This window comes from Zalophus californianus, chromosome 2, assembly GCF_009762305.2.
Source record: "Zalophus californianus isolate mZalCal1 chromosome 2, mZalCal1.pri.v2, whole genome shotgun sequence".
In the NCBI taxonomy this organism is placed as follows: Eukaryota; Metazoa; Chordata; class Mammalia; order Carnivora; family Otariidae; genus Zalophus; species Zalophus californianus.
The window spans coordinates 92625827-92641779 of record NC_045596.1 but is presented as its reverse complement, the minus strand read 5'-3'; the positions used below and the strand labels follow the sequence as shown (position 1 = coordinate 92641779).

The 15953-nt window shown below is 37.1% G+C and overlaps 1 protein-coding gene across 1 annotated transcript in view; it reads left to right on the top strand.

Moving 5' to 3' along the window:
- ZGRF1 (zinc finger GRF-type containing 1) overlaps window positions 1-15953 on the top strand; it is an 88169-nt gene that overhangs the window by 63772 nt on the left and 8444 nt on the right. Inside the window, exons 20-25 of the mRNA XM_027599161.2 lie at window positions 756-1018; window positions 2861-3020; window positions 7034-7111; window positions 7713-7857; window positions 11422-11549; window positions 14397-14520. Of these exons, the coding sequence (XP_027454962.2) occupies window positions 756-1018; window positions 2861-3020; window positions 7034-7111; window positions 7713-7857; window positions 11422-11549; window positions 14397-14520 (898 nt within the window). The remainder of the gene's footprint in view (window positions 1-755; window positions 1019-2860; window positions 3021-7033; window positions 7112-7712; window positions 7858-11421; window positions 11550-14396; window positions 14521-15953) is intronic.

Below are 15953 nucleotides of genomic sequence, written 5' to 3'. Positions count from 1 at the left end.
TCCCAGGGTCCTGGGATCGAGTCCCACATCGGGCTCCCTGCTCCTTGGGAGCCTGCTTCTCCCTCTGCTTCCCTCTCTCTCTCTCTCTCTCCCCCCCCGTCTCTCATGAATAAATAAATAAATAAAATCTTTAAAAAAATAAATAAAATATTGGAAGTGATATTCTATTAAATTCACTAAAATGGTAGAAAAAGTATAGTTTCTAATTTGGAATTTTATAGAAGTTCTAGATAAAAAAAATTCTTCTGATTCCATTATATTATCAATCTTTGTTATTTAATCTTTGAAATGAATTCATTCTTTATAGAATTTCTTTATAGAAATTAAGCCAATTTATTTATTGCAGTATTACCTGAAATAGAGGCTATATTAATTATCTAAGTCAGCCTTATATAGTGGAACATGGGCTTTAAAGTCAGTACACCACTTATTATCTGTGTGCTTTTTGGGAAAAAATTTAATATTTCTGTATCTCTATTTGGGGTAATTACTTCCTAATGTTGTTTTTAAGATTACATCAAATAATATGTAAAATGCTCAGCATAGTACTTTCACATAGTTGATGGTCAACGAATGTTAGTTCTCTTCTCTTTCCCCCTCCTTCAGATTGGGGCATATATGCATTTAGGCCTTTAAAAAAATGTTCTCTGGGATGCGTATGAAGTGAAGGTTAAGCTATGAATAGGTTTATTTACCTATTTCAAAAACCGCTCATTTTTCTTTGATTTTTTTTTTTTTTGCTGCCTTTATACTAGGTCTTCATCGACTATAGTTAGCAACAAGAGAGTCAATAAGAGAAGATTTATCCCACCAGCCTTCTCAAATATCAACACAAAATTTGAACTTCTCAGCCTAGAAGCAACGTTGCAGTTAGCTAGTGAATTAATTCAGGCACACAAGTTAAATAAGGATCAAGCTACAGCTTTAATTCAGATAGCTCAAATGATGGCATCCCATGGAAATGTTGAAGAAGTGAAGGAACTGCACATCCATACCCTCCCTATCACGATCATACATGGTAAGAAGTAAGAAAGATCATAGTTCTAGTAAATATCCTGTTATATAAGCTTTTGTAACTTAGCCTGCTTGTAATTTCCTAGTCAGACAAGATTCCAGAAAAACTCTACATAGATTATTTTGAATCTGAACCTACTTTAGTAAACTATTAGATGAGAGCAGAACTGACCACCTGAAAGGGAGAAATAGGCAGCATATCTGATGAATGAGTAGCATTATGCGCTCATTATTCACAGCATCCAGATGTGATCTAGGTAGTGTCCATGTGTTGCACTATCAGAGTGAACTTTAACTCTGAGCAGCAGAGCCTTTTATTAATTCTTAGTTTGCTTGCTCTTTCATCCTCCCCCAGCAGCTATTCCAAACCTTCATTCTCATAACCCCTCCTGGCCCCTGCCCCACTCTCTGAAACTGATCTTGCCTCTAAAACAGGAAATGGAGCTTATAACGAAAACTCCTCTCAATATCCTGTTGTCCTTCTCCAGTTTACCTAAGTTTGAATCTATTTTTTAACCTCGTTTTGTTCTGTCCCAGTAAGGGAGCTTTACTTTCCCCTCTTAGAGCTAATAATTCTGTCTGGATTCTGTCACCCCTTTAACTCATTTCCTCTCACAGACCTCCACTCCAGAGCTGTTTTGTGCTACTTTGAGGATTTACATCACATCCACCCTGTTGACCAAGCTAGACGTCTGGGAGTCATCCTTGATTACTCTTTCTCCCTAGATGAAGTGACTCTCTTAATCCTCCTTCTACTCTGTTTTTATCTTCCCTCATCAGATCAGTCACTGAGATGTTTCCCTTGTCGTGTCTGTCTACCTTTCTTTCGTATCGGTTTTCTTCTCTCCAGATCACTAGCATCCCTCAATCCCAGCCTTCACCGTACCTTCATATAGCCTACTGGTGAGAGGGTGGGCTCTCAAGCTAGAATCCTGGGTTTATATCCTGGCTCTTTTATTTATTAGCTGTATGATCTTGGGCAGGTTACTTATCTTTTTAATTTCCTGCCTTATAACGTGGAGTTGATAATAGCATCTGTCTCTTAGGATTGGAAGATTAAATGAGTTAACTGGTTGGTAAAGGGCTTAGAACAGTGCCTGGCACATGGGAGGCACTCAGGAAAGTTAGCATGTATTAGAGTATTGTAACAGTATTGTAACGATTATTGTCACGCCACTTTCTAATTGATCCACCTTTAGTTTTACCTTTCTTAATATTTTCACTCAAGTAGTTTTTACAAAATACAGTCTGCCTAAGTTAGTTCTGTTGCTTAAAATCCTTCAGGGACTGTCCCTGGCCTCCAAGACAAAATTTAATCTTTTTAGCCATACCATGCAGAACTCTTTATGCTTTATCCTCTCGCCTATCTCGTCAGCCTTGTCTCTTGCCTATTTGCTATAGGCTGTATAGAAGTAGGTAACATCTACATACTTTGTCATGCCTTTGCCTAGAATGACCCTTTCTTTAAGTGGTCTGGATATCTTATGCTGAAAGACTTAGTTCTGCTACCTCTTATTTTTGGGAAACATTCCCATCTCCACCAAAGCAGAAAGGAATGTTCTTTTTTTAATTAATACCATATCGGTGTTACTTACCATATTATTTTATCATTGTTCCTTTACTTTATCTGTTTTCCCAACTAGACTAGGGTCTCATTAAATGTGGAGATCTTTGGTTATCTACTTATCCTCTGTGCTTAGCACATAGTGGTCATTCAGTGAATGTTTTTTGAATAAATTAATTTAAACAGGAGAGAGGAAGGCAGATGGATGAAATGTTTCTTGTGCTTTCAGAAATTTATTTATGACACTGCCTTTATTTTTTCCCCTTCCTTCAAAATAATTAGGTGTTTTTGGAGCAGGAAAGAGTTACTTGCTGGCAGTGGTGATTTTGTTTTTTGTACAGCTATTTGAAAAGAGTGAAGTTCCTACAGTTGGAAATGCAAGACCATGGAAACTTCTCATTTCTTCTTCCACTAATGTAGCTGTGGACAGAGTACTTCTTGGGTACGTATGACTAGTGTATTTAAGTAGCTAATATTTTATTATTTTATTTTTAATTTTTTAAAAAGTTTTATTTATTTGATCTCTACCCCCAATGTAGGGCTTGAACTCAGGACCCCAAGATCAAGAGTCACATGCTCCTCCGACTGAGCCAACCCTAAGTAGTTAACATTTTAGGTTATTGTTGAGAGAGGCAATCCATCATGGGACCTGAGTGTCCACGCACATTTTTTCCATGCACAAAAATTCCAGGCCTTAGTCTCTGACTCAAGAGCCAGCATCAATGAAACAGTAATAAACTAACTTTATTAGGTTGTAAGTAGGATAAAATCAAATACCAAACCTGACCATTTTGGCACAAAGATAAGATACTCACTAAAAATTAAGTTCAGTCATGTAGGACTAAAATGTATATTTTTGAGGGAGGCAATCTGCTCTGGGACCCTGAGCATCCCTGCTGGGATGCTAAGGATGCAAGGCCCTGACCACTATTACCCAAGACATTTCTCAGTGTTATGTTTGTAGCAAGCAACCTTGACTGACAAGGTAGTATCTCCCTCCAGGACAAAGAGCAGGTTTGCTTGCTGATTGTTATAAGAATAGTGGCTCTCCAAGTTCAGTGTTCTTTTCTGCAGCTCAACACATTGCATGTGCAGGCATCCATCTGGACCTTCCATGTCTTTCCACTGGACTTGGGGGCCAAGGGAAACCAGTGCACATTTGTGGATGCTTATGCTGTTTCCTGTGCCATGAATAAAATCCTTTGTCTCTGACTCAAGAACCTTGGAAGTAGGCTAAAATCACAGAACCAACTTATAGGTTATTCTCTTATATACCTGTCTGTATGAGCATATAATAGTAAAATAGCTGATCAGTTTAGTCAAATTAAGTTTTTGATTTTAATGAGAGGGATATAAAGAAGATAATCACAATCTGTCCTGCAGGTATAAAATTTTTGTGATTGTGTAAAATTTTATTAAAAATGCAAAGAAAGGGGCACCTGTGTGGCTCAGTCAATTAAGCAATTAAGTATCTGCCTCTTAATTTCAGCTCAGGTCATGATCTCAGGGTCATGAGATCAAGTCCTCTTTGGGCTCCACCCTCATTGTGGAGTCTGCTTGTTGCTTTCCCTCTCCCTCTGCCCTTCGTACTCGCATGCCCTCTCTCTCTCTCTCTTTCTCTAAAATAAAATAAATACAATCTTTAAAAAATTTTTTTAAATGCAAAAAAAATAGTACATATTTTACCAATATCTCAATGTTTAATGATCTGAATTTTGACTTAAATGACAAAGTTTGCTTAGGAGAAATAACTCATTATTTCAAAATGTGTAGGCTTTTTAAAAATTAGCTTTTATAATTATATAAACGAATGCTTAAGGTGGAAAATATGCAGACTATACAGATAATATATTTCTTTACAGATTTTTTATGCATATACACATACTCATTTATTTTCCAAACTTAGCATTCAACATAATGTATTATTTATTTTGTGTCCTGTTTTTTTCACATAAAGATTAAGTATTGGAGCGCCTGGGTGGCGCAGTTGGTTGAAAGTCTGACTCTTGGTTTCAGCTCAGGTCATGATCTCAGGGTTGTGGGATCCAGCCCTGCATGGGGCTCTGCACTCAGTGTGGAGTCTGCTTCAGATTCTTTCTCCCTCTCCCTCTGCCCCTCCTCTGCTTTCACACTCTTATCTCTCTCTAAAATAAATAAATAAAATCTTAAAAAAAAAGATTATGGTATCAAATCTTCTTAGAAAATATTTTTCTTAGCTCTGTCATATGCAGTGATCTGCTTATACTTTAATTAAGCTGTTTTTTTTTAAGTTTTATTAATTAAGTAATCTCTACACCCAACATGGGGCTTGAACTCAGGACCCCGAGATCAGTAGTCCCACATTTCTCCCACTAAGACAGCCAGGCACTCCTAATTAAGCAATTTTGATCAGCAAACATTTTTCAGATTTTTGTCATTATAAATAATATTGTGATAAAAATCCTTAGATATAAATCTGTCTCCATTTCTGATTCTTTCCTTACGAAAAAGTCTTAGGCCTAGAATAAAAGATATAAACTTTTTTTTTTAAGATTTATTTATTTGAGAGAGTGAGAGAGAGCATGCGCACGTGTGTGTGGGGGGGTGAGGGAGGGGCAGAGGGAGAGAACAAATCTTAAGTAGGCTGCACACTGAGTGAGGAATGAGGAGCCAGATGCAGGGCTCAATCCCATGACCCTGAGATCATGACCTGAGTCGAAATCAACAGTCAGTGCTTAACTGACTGAGCCACCCAGGCACCCCTAAACTTTTTTTTTTTTTTAAGTAAGCTCTGTGCCCAATGTTGGCTTGAACTCACAACAATCAAGAGTTGCATGCTTATTGACTAAGCCAGCCAGGCACTCCAAGATATAAATATTTTTTAAGTCCTAATATATTTTTCAAAATTGTCCTTCAGAAAGGATCGATCTGCCAGTGTACACCCTTCTAACTCTAAAACAGAGACTGAATATATTTTTTGATTCAAGACAATGAGGAGTTACTTGGGGGCTAAACAGGAAAAAGCTTTAGATTGCTCAACTTGAGATGAAAATATAACTGTAGGCTGTTAGAAAAGTTAGAAAAATCACAAAGTTAGAATGAAGAAGGAAGGTAAGTACTGAATACTAAAACATTTAGGAGAAATTCTTCAATGTTTAAGCCTCTGATAAGGACCTGAGAAATACAGATCTATAATTAGGATATACACCTCAACTTCATATAGGCTAGACTCACACACTTCTTCACATTAAAATAACATTTAGCAGTGCCTTTCGACAATGTACTCTGACTGTAATGGACAGGATGGGACAAAGAGTTTCTTGAGAAGAAATGAAATGTACTTTTTTTTTTTTTAAAGATTTTATTTATTTTAGAAAGAGAGCGCTCGAGGCAGGGGGACTAGCAGAGGGAGAGGGACAAGCAGACTTCACGCTAAGTGTGGAGCCTGAGGTGGGGCTCATCTCATGACCTTGACATCATGACCTGAGCCCAAAGCAAGAGGACGCTTAACTGACTGAGCCACCCAGGTGCTCCAAAACATACTTTTTACCCTATTTTAGTGGTATGATGAGGATACTGCACCCTCTATTATAAAAAAATTAACATAAAATTGCATTGAAAACATGTAATCTGTGTTTTGAGACTGAAAAGTAGCTGACTGTCTCCAAGATGAGGACTATGAAATACGCAGAAGTTGCATTCTATCCATGCATTGACATTAAACAAACTGCTTCAAAATTATTTAGGGAGACTATGTGTGGAAAGCTATAGTTTATTTAGTGTTTTAACTCTTTAAATTCCCATTTGAGGTGACAGATGTTGTAGAGGACTGGATATTCATTGAACTCTCTACTCTGTTTCTAGCCTAGAACCAGAGCTGTAAGATACATGAGAGGGAAAGGTAGATGAGAGTTGCTTCTTCACAAAGCCCTAATTGGGGGTGATGTATGTAGAAGAATGATCATAGCCTTTGAAGGTAGACAGACTTGGCTTAGGTTGAATCATGGCCGACTCTACTTATTAGCTCTGTGGCCTCAGCAAAATTCCTCACTTTTGGAGTCCTCATCTCTAAGATTAGATACTACCCTGCAGAGCTGTAATGAGTATTAAGTGAGATAATGTATGTAAAAATAAGATATGCATTCCTAATAAATCCTGATGCTACGTATATGGTAGCTATTGTTTTCCATATTATTATGTCATTAGAGACAGTTTTATTTGTGATCAATATTAACATCACTGTTTTATAAACATTTAATGAACCTTCAATATAATTTAAAAATTCTCTATAAAATGCATTATATAAAAAAGTCTTAGCTACATTGCATTTACTGAGTTTAGGCATATCAGATTGAATTCTATAACTATAAAATACACTGTTACATAAAATTAATTTTAATAACAAATATTAGGTAAACTTTGCTTTATAAATTCTTCTAAATAATCAGAATCTATTTTGCCTTGTTTTCTTTAAAGGCTTCTCAGTCTTGGATTTGAAAAGTTCGTCAGAGTTGGGAGTGTCAGGAAGATTGCCAAGCCAATTTTGCCTTATAGGTAAGAACACTGAATTCCAAAAGTCAGAGTGCTCAAAGAAGTATAATAATTTTGGGGCGCCTGGGTGGCTCAGTTGTTAAGCATCTGCCTTCGGCTCAGGTCATGATCCCAGGGTCCTGGGATCGAGCCCTGCGTCGGGCTCCCTGCTCTGCGGGGGGCCTGCATCTCCCTCTCCCACTCCCCGTGCTTGTGTTCCTTCTCTTGCTGTCTCTTTGTCAAATAAATAAATAAAATCTTTTAAAAAAAAAAGTATAATAATTTTATATAATTTTAAATTTGTTTTTTTTTTTAAGATTTTATTTATTTGACAGAGACACAGCAAGAGAGGGAACACAAGCAGGGGGAGTGGGAGAGGGAGAAGCAGCCGCCCCGCTGAGCAGGGAGCCCGACGCGGGGCTCGATCCAGGATCCTGGGACCACGACCCGAGCCGAAGGCAGACGCGCAACGACTGAGCCACCCAGGCGCCCTTAAGTTTGGTTTTCGAAGAAGAGTGGAAAAGCTTATTTATTTTTTTGTTAACTTAGAAAAATCTGTATTTTACTTTTTTATAATGTGAAAATGGGAGAAAAAGGGATATTCTTTTATGTAATTCTTTTTTAGTTTGCATGCCTCAGAAAATGAAAATGAACAACTGAAAGAACTACATGCACTAATGAAAGAAGACTTGACTCCTCTGGAAAGGGTCTATGTCAGAAAAAGTATTGAACAGCATAAACTGGGGACCAATAAAACCCTGCTGAAGCAGGTAAGTTTGTTTCTTAATTTATATATACTACTCAAAATTCTTTTATTCCTGTTGATGAATATTTCCTTTAAATAAAACAGATGACTGTGATAGCTTAGATTCAAATAAGGTGTGTGTATGTCTATCCAGTGCATATTTTTATCTTATCATAAAACATTCTTTAAGTTTGTGAACAGATCCAACTTACCATGACTGAGTTATCCTCTCTCCTTTTCCGTATTTGTATATCTTTTTATAAGCTTAAAGAGGAAAGAGAAGTGGTGGGAATAGATTTCCTGGCAAGTTAAAATGAAACTTGGTTTTTTTCTAGGTACAATAGGGAAGGAAAAGAAGGTCTGACCCTGGACAAAATACCCAAGTGAAATTTGTCTTTAATGCCTTCCTAGAAAGCCAAGCCTTTCAGGGTCTGTCTATATCTGAGAATCTAGGAGGCTCAGACACTTGCTTCTAAGTATTGGAAGCCAAGACTGGACACACACGATCCCAAGCTGTAACAAGTAGCAGCATCCCCTTTATCAGCTTCTGATCCAGGGCGGCTTCCTTTAGCTGGTAGCTGATGAGAAAGAAGTCAATCAGTAGCTTCCTCCAATGAAAGGAGAGCTTGAGGAAAAGAAAGAGGAAGGGAAGAAAAGAGGGTTGTTGACTTCTTGGACTATGTGGACATTGGTTACTTTCTGCAAGAGATTTGGAAAAATCAACATACTTGGATCCCCATATTATGTAGTTATTTCAGAAATATTGCTGCTTAACAAACATCTCAATACTTTAAGACAACAAACTTATGACTCTAAAGGTCAGTTGGCATGGCCCAGCTTGAGGCTATGGTTCAGATCTCTCATTCTGAGAACATTTGCCTATGGCATGATGGTCTTCTCCTGACAGATGGCAGAAGTGCAAGAAGGAAGCCTAGATCACACAAATACATTTAAAGCTTTTGTTCATATCATGTCTGCTAATATTCCATTTGCTGCAACAAGTCATATGGCCAAGCCTAATATTTAGTGGGACAGGGAAATATACTCCCCCTACTTCTCTGGTGACAAGTACTGCAAAGTCACATGGCAAAGAGTGTGGATGTGTAATACTCTTACAGGGAGGGAGAGAGAAATTGGAAATAATAACCAATCTATAAGTTTTGATTATAGAGGTCCTCAGGTTTCAGACTAGCTTTCTATTATTTTGAGTTATAGAGTTAACTCTACTTTCTTCTCCCCAATTAAATCCAGAAGGGCTTAGTTTGACTGTGTTCAATTAATGCAAATTAGTCATTTATGTAAATTACTTATCATTTTACTCACTTATCCAACATAATATTGATATGTAAGAATAATTGTTAATGATTTCTTTGGTAATTTTTTTTTTATTATTTTCCAAGTGAAAGCCCAGATAGCATAATCTGTTGTTCATCGGTATTATCTGTTCACAAATGAAAACTCTTTTATGTATTTATTTTTAATTACTTATTTATTTTAAAGAGAGAGAGTGAGTGAATGTGTGTGTGTGCATGCACATGCACGTGAGGGGAAGGGTAGAGGGAGAGAATCTTCAGGCAGCCTCCCCGCAGAGCTCGGAGCTGGATGCAGGGCTCGATCATAACCTGAGCTGAAACCAAGAGTCAGATGCTCAACTGACTGAGTCACCCAGGCACCCCAAATGAAAACTCTTTTAAAGGGAACATTTTTTTTAAAAGTTTTGTCTAACAAATTTCCAAGGTCCAATTAGGCATTCAGAGCTAACACATTTCTAAAGTGACATGTCTTTACAATAAAATTAAATTTTAAAAATGCTTCATAGTTTAATTGCTATTTCCTAGATCAATAATAAAATATCTTCTGGGGTTAGAATCTTAGCAATATGATGACAAATTAGTAGATACAAATCATATAATATTTTAAAGAAACCTTAGTTCTTTATGTTTTTGTATTAGCTATTTCTTTTATTTATTTATTTTTTAAGATTATTTATTTGACAGAGAGCGATAGCGAGAGCAGGAACACAAGTAGGGGGAGTGGGAGAAGAAGAAGCTGGCTTCCCACCAAGCAGGGGGCCCGATGTGGGGCTTGATTCTAGGATCATGACCTGAGCCAAAGGCTCAGAGAAAGTGGAAATAATAACCAACTTAACGACTGAGCCACCCAGGTGCTCCTAGCTATTTGTTTTTTTTTTTTTTTAAGATTTTATTTATATAATGGACAGAGAGAGAGAGTGAGAGATGGAACACAAGCAGGGGGAGTGGGAGAGGGAGAAGCAGGCTTCCCGCCGAGCAGGAAGCCCGATACAGGGCTCGATGTGGGGCTCGATCCCAGGACCCCAGGATCATGACCCGAGCCAAATGCAGTTGCTTAACCAACTGAGCCACACAGGCTCCCTCCCCTAGCTATTTCTTTTAAAAAAACTTCTTCCTGGTTCACAACTTTCGGGTTCTCATTCTAAGGTTCTTCATCAGGTATAGTTTCCGGAAATTAAATAATGAATGATATTTGAGAGTGGTACCATGAGCAGTGTATTTTACTACAGTGGTGTCTTCTGCTGGATCATTTTAAAAGAGCTGAATATTCAAAAAGTGTGGAGTTTCTAATATAAATGTGGCTTTGTGATTTTTGTTTTTAACAAAAGGAAACTCTGACAGAGGGCTGTTATACGTGATGAATGTTATTATTAATGTATATATTTCTTGTTCCGCAGGATCTGTGGAGGCAGTATTTAATTTGTATAGTATATTTTTGTCAGTCACATTTGTTGACAAAAAATATGGTCTGTTTGTGTGGACTGCCCTTGCTACCAAAAAGTGGAATTATACTTCAGATTGTTAGGAGAGAAAAAAAATTATATGTGTGTGTGTGTATGTGTGTATATATATGTGAGTGTGTGTGTGTATGTGTGTAGCTATTAGACTGCTGTGGCAATTGACCACATCTAATTAGAAAATTCAATGATTTTCCTCTTGTTTATATTTAGTTCCAGAGATTAAATATTAGCTTTTTTTAATCAGGCATTTTGCCTTGAGAATAATGGTATTCTGCTATAATATTTGAGAATTATAAGATTCAAATATGCTTACAGGCCTCAAGTACACTTTAATTTACTGTTGTTTAGAAATAGTTAGCATTCTTTACTTTCTTAAATAAGTCAAAATCCTAGTGTGATTGAAGGTTAAGCAAAATACAGTTTATAGCATATTCACTGTTCTTTGTGGAGAATTTTGGCCTGTGTTGATAATAATGCATGTTGTGTTTATCCAGCTTTGTCTAGAAGGATAAAATATGGATGTCATCCTTAATATTTTTTAAATCCCTGATAATATAATACCTTCCTTGTGAATATCAAAGTGTGCCTTTTATTTGTTCTTATTAAGGGATTTGTGGCTTAAGTAGCCTATGTTCTGTGATTTCCATTTCCTACGTGGAAATAATAAAAATGTGGAGATAAAGTGACCTGTTATTCCTGATTGCCAGTAATTAGGACAGCTCATTTCTGATTTTAGCTTTTACAAGTTCTTTGGTAAATACATTATCTTATTTTCTCAAAAGGTTGTTAATTAATAATATTCTTATTGTAATAAAGGTGCGAGTAGTTGGAGTTACCTGTGCAGCCTGCCCATTCCCATGCATGAATGATCTTAAATTTCCTGTAGTAGTGCTGGATGAGTGTAGTCAAATAACTGAACCGGCCTCTCTCCTTCCTATTGCAAGGTAACCTAAAAATTTCTTTTCTGAAAAGCACTCAGATACCACGATTATTTCAAATAATTTCACACTTCAAACTCTTACCAAACTTTTGTGAAAATTCTTAGCAATTTAGATACTAAACTGATTATTTAAAAGAATGCAGAGAACTGTACCTCTGAAACAAATAATACATTATATGTTAAAAAAAAAAAGAAGATAGCAGGAGGGGAAGAATGGGGGGGGGACATTGGAGGGAGAGATGAACCATAAGAGACTATGGACTCTGAGAAACAAACTGAGGGTTCTAGAGGGGAGGGGGGTGGGGGGATGGGTTAGCCTGGTGATGGGTATTAAAGAGCTGAATGGAGCACTGGGTGTTATATGCAATGAATCATGAAACACTATATCAAAAACTAATGATGTAATGTATGGTGATTAACAACATAATAATTTAAAAAAAATAAAACAATGCAGAGGAAAATTTGGGGGGGTTGGTTAACGTGTCAAAATTTTGTTAGATCACAGTTGAGACATTTGGATCACATAATTTTTTTTTTAATTTTAATTTCAGTTACTTAACATAGTGTTATATTAGTTTTAGCTGTACAATATAGTGATTCAACGCTTCTATACTTCACCCTGTGCTCATCACAAGTGCCCTCCTTAATCCCCATCACCTATTTAACCCCCCCACCCCAACCAGCCTTCCTCTGGTAACCATTAGTTTGTTTTCTCTAATTAAAAGTTTGTTTCTTGATTTGTCTCTTATTTTTTCCCTTTGTTTATTTTATTTCTTAAATTCCACATATGAGTGAAATCATATGGTATTTGTCTTTCTCTGACTGATTTACTTTTCTTAGCATTGTACTGTCTAGCTCTGTCTATATCATTGCAAATGGCAAGATTTCATTCTTTTTTATGGCTGAATAATATTCCATTGTGTATATATATAACACTTCTTCTTTATTCATTCATCAGTCGATGGACACTTGGGCAGCTTCCATATCTTGGCTATTATAAATAATGCTGCTACAGATATAAGGGTGCATTACCCCTTTGAATTAATGTTTTTTTTTGAAGAGTATTTCCTTTTTTTTATTATGTTAATCACCATACATTACATCATTAGTTTTTGATGTAGTGTTCCATGATTCATTGTTTGCGTATAACACCCAGTAATCCATGCAGTACATGCCCTCTTTAATACCCATCACCAGGCTAACCCATCCCCCCACCCCCTCCCCTCTAGAACCCTCAGTTTCTCAGAGTCCATAGTCTCTCATGGTTCGTCTCCCCCTCTGATTCCCCCCACTTTTGTTTTTTTTGTTTTTTTTTTAAAGATTTTATTTATTTATTTATTCATGAGAGACAGAGGGAGAGAGAGAGAGAGAAGCAGAGGGAGAAGCAGGCTCCCCGCTGAGCGGGAAGCCCGATGCGGGACGCGATCCCAGGACCCCGGGATCATGACCTGAGCCGAAGGCAGACGCTTAACCACCTGAGCCACCCAGGCGCCCCCCCCCACTTTTGAATTAGTGTTTTTGCATTCTTTGGGTGAACACCCAGTAGTGCAATTGCTAGATTATAGGATAGTTCTATTTTTGATTTTTTGAGGAGCCTCCATACCGTTTTCCACAGTGGCTGTACTAGTTTGCATTCCCACAAACAGTGCATGAGGATTCTTCTTTCTCCACATCCTCACCAATCCAGTTGTTTCTTGTGTTGATTTTAGCCATTCTAACAAGTATGAGGTGGTATCTCATAGTTTTGATTTGTATTTCCCTGGTGATAGATCACATAATTTTTTTTAAAGATTATTTGAGAGAGAGAGAGAGAACACAAATGGGGGTAGGGGGAGGAGAGGAAGAGAGCAGACTCCCCGTTGAGCATGGAGACCCACGCAGGGCTCGATCCTGGGACCCCGAGATGAGGACCTGAGCTGAAATCAAGAGTCAGACACTTTTCCGACTGAGCCACCCAGGCGCCCCAGATTACATAATTTTTAAAGCCTTGATAACTCTAGGCTAGGATTCTACTAGGCCCTTGCAGATTTCTCAGCTAGATTAAAGTTCCACTATAGATTTTTCTACAAAAGCTGGACATTTTCCCATGATATCCTACCTCTATTTAGAAAGACATTTAGCCCCAGGAGCCTAATTTACTTCACCTCTAAAATAAGAGTTTAAGCCAAATGACTTCTAAGAAAGCCTCTGAGTTTACAAAATTTAAAAGTCATTGTTTCTCAAAATGTGTTCTGCAAAATGCTAATTCTATGCAGAGGCAGGTAGACATTTAGCAAATTTTAGGTGGAAAAAAGTTGTAAAGGATTTTTTACTGAATAACTTCAAGTCCCTTTAATACATTTATTAACATTATTAAACCTTGTTAGTTACCAGAGCTTTTTTTTTTTTTTTAAGGTTTTTTATTTTCAAGTAATCTCTATACCCAGTGTGGGACTTGAACTCACAGCCCAGAGATCAAGAATCGCATGCTCTACTGACTAAGCCAGCTAGGTGCCCTAGTTCCCAGAACTCTGTGGTATTCCAGTTCTTTGAAATACATTCTAGAAAATAGTGCAATAAGGGGCGCCTGGGTGGCACAGTTTGTTAATCCTCTGACTCTTGGTTTAGGCTCAGGGTCATGATTTCAGGGTCATGAGATCAAGCCCCGTTGAGCCCCGTTGGGCTCCAGGCTCAGAGAGGAGTCTGCTTAAGTTTCTCTTACTCTGTCCCTCTGCCCCTGCTCCCCCACCCCTGCTCTTTTTCTCTCTCTCTCTCAAATAAATAAATCTTAAAAAACAAAACAAAAAAGTGCAACAAGTGATGTCATGCTTTTTGTTGTCGCTTAGATTAACTTTTAGAATTCTGTTTTTAGGTTTGAGTGTGAAAAGCTGATTCTTGTTGGAGATCCCAAACAGCTTCCTCCTACTATTCAGGGTTCTGATGCAGCTCATGAAAATGGATTGGAACAAACTCTTTTTGATCGGCTTTGCTTAATGGTACTACTGCTAAATTCATACAGAATTATCATTTATTGATTATACACTGTGTAGATTGATAGAAAATGAAAATATTAGAGCTACTCTATGCCCTAAAATAATTTTAACTGGAATTGTTTAGAAAGTACCCCTCTTAAAGATAAATTAATTTAATTTAAATGCCTTTTTATGAAATGAATATTTCCCCCATGTATTTTAGTAGTGGGTAGTAAATACATTGCTTTTGCTCCAAAATTTAAAAAACTCTATAATGTCTCTATTATCCCTGTACCCTATTGTAGAGCTGTTGTAGGGTACTGCTTCACATTTAAAAGAATTTTTTCAATTAATTATTAATATATTTTTAAGTTGAGGTAACATTCACATAGCATAAAATTAACCATTTTAAAGTGAATAAGTCAGTGGCATTTAGTACATTCATAATACTGTGTAACGACCCCTCTCTAGTTTCAGAACATTTTCTCACCCCAAAATAAAACGCCATACCCATTGAGCGGTTATTCTCCGTTCCCTCCTTCCTCCAGCCCTGGCCACCACCAGTTTGTTTTCAGTCTGTATAGATTTATCTATTCAGGAGATTTTATATCATACAGTTTACAACTTTCATATCATACAACTTGTAATCTATACAATATGTGACCTTTTGTGCCTGGCTTCTGTCACTTAGCACAGTGTTTTTGAGGTTCATCCACACTGTAGCATATGTCAGTACATTTTTTTAAAAAGTACATTCACAATGTCGTGCAGCCATCATGCTACTCATTTCTAGAACTTTTTCATTATCCCAACAGAAACTTTGTACCCGTTGTTTAATATGCTTTTTCCTGAGCTGATAACCTCTGTTCTACTTTCTTCCTCTATGAATTTGCCTACTCTAAGTGCTTTATTTAAGTAGAATCATACAATATTTGTCCTTTTGTGTTTGGCTTATTTACTTAGCATAATACATTCAGGGTTCATCCATGTTGTAGTATGTGTCAGAATTTCATTCCTTGTTAAGGCTAAATAACATTCCATTGTGTGTAATACCACATTTATTTATCCACTCATCTATGGATGAGTGGATATTTGGGTTGTTTCTATCTTTCAGCTATTGTGAATAATGGTGCTATGAACATTGGTATACAAATACCTGTTCAGGTCTTTGCTTTCAGTTCTTTTGATTATACACCCAGAAGTGCTACTACTGGGTTATATAATAATTTTATGGGTTTTTTTTATCCATTCTCTTTTTTTTTAAGTTTTTATTCAAATTCCAGTTAGTTAAAATTCAGGTGTACATTATAACTCAGTACTTCCATACAACACCGGGTGCTTCTCACAACACATGCCCTCCTTAATCCTCATTACCTATTTAACTCATCCCCCTACCAACCTCCCCTCTAGTAGCCATCAGTTTGTTCTCAGTAGTTAAGAGTCTGTTTCTTGGTTCC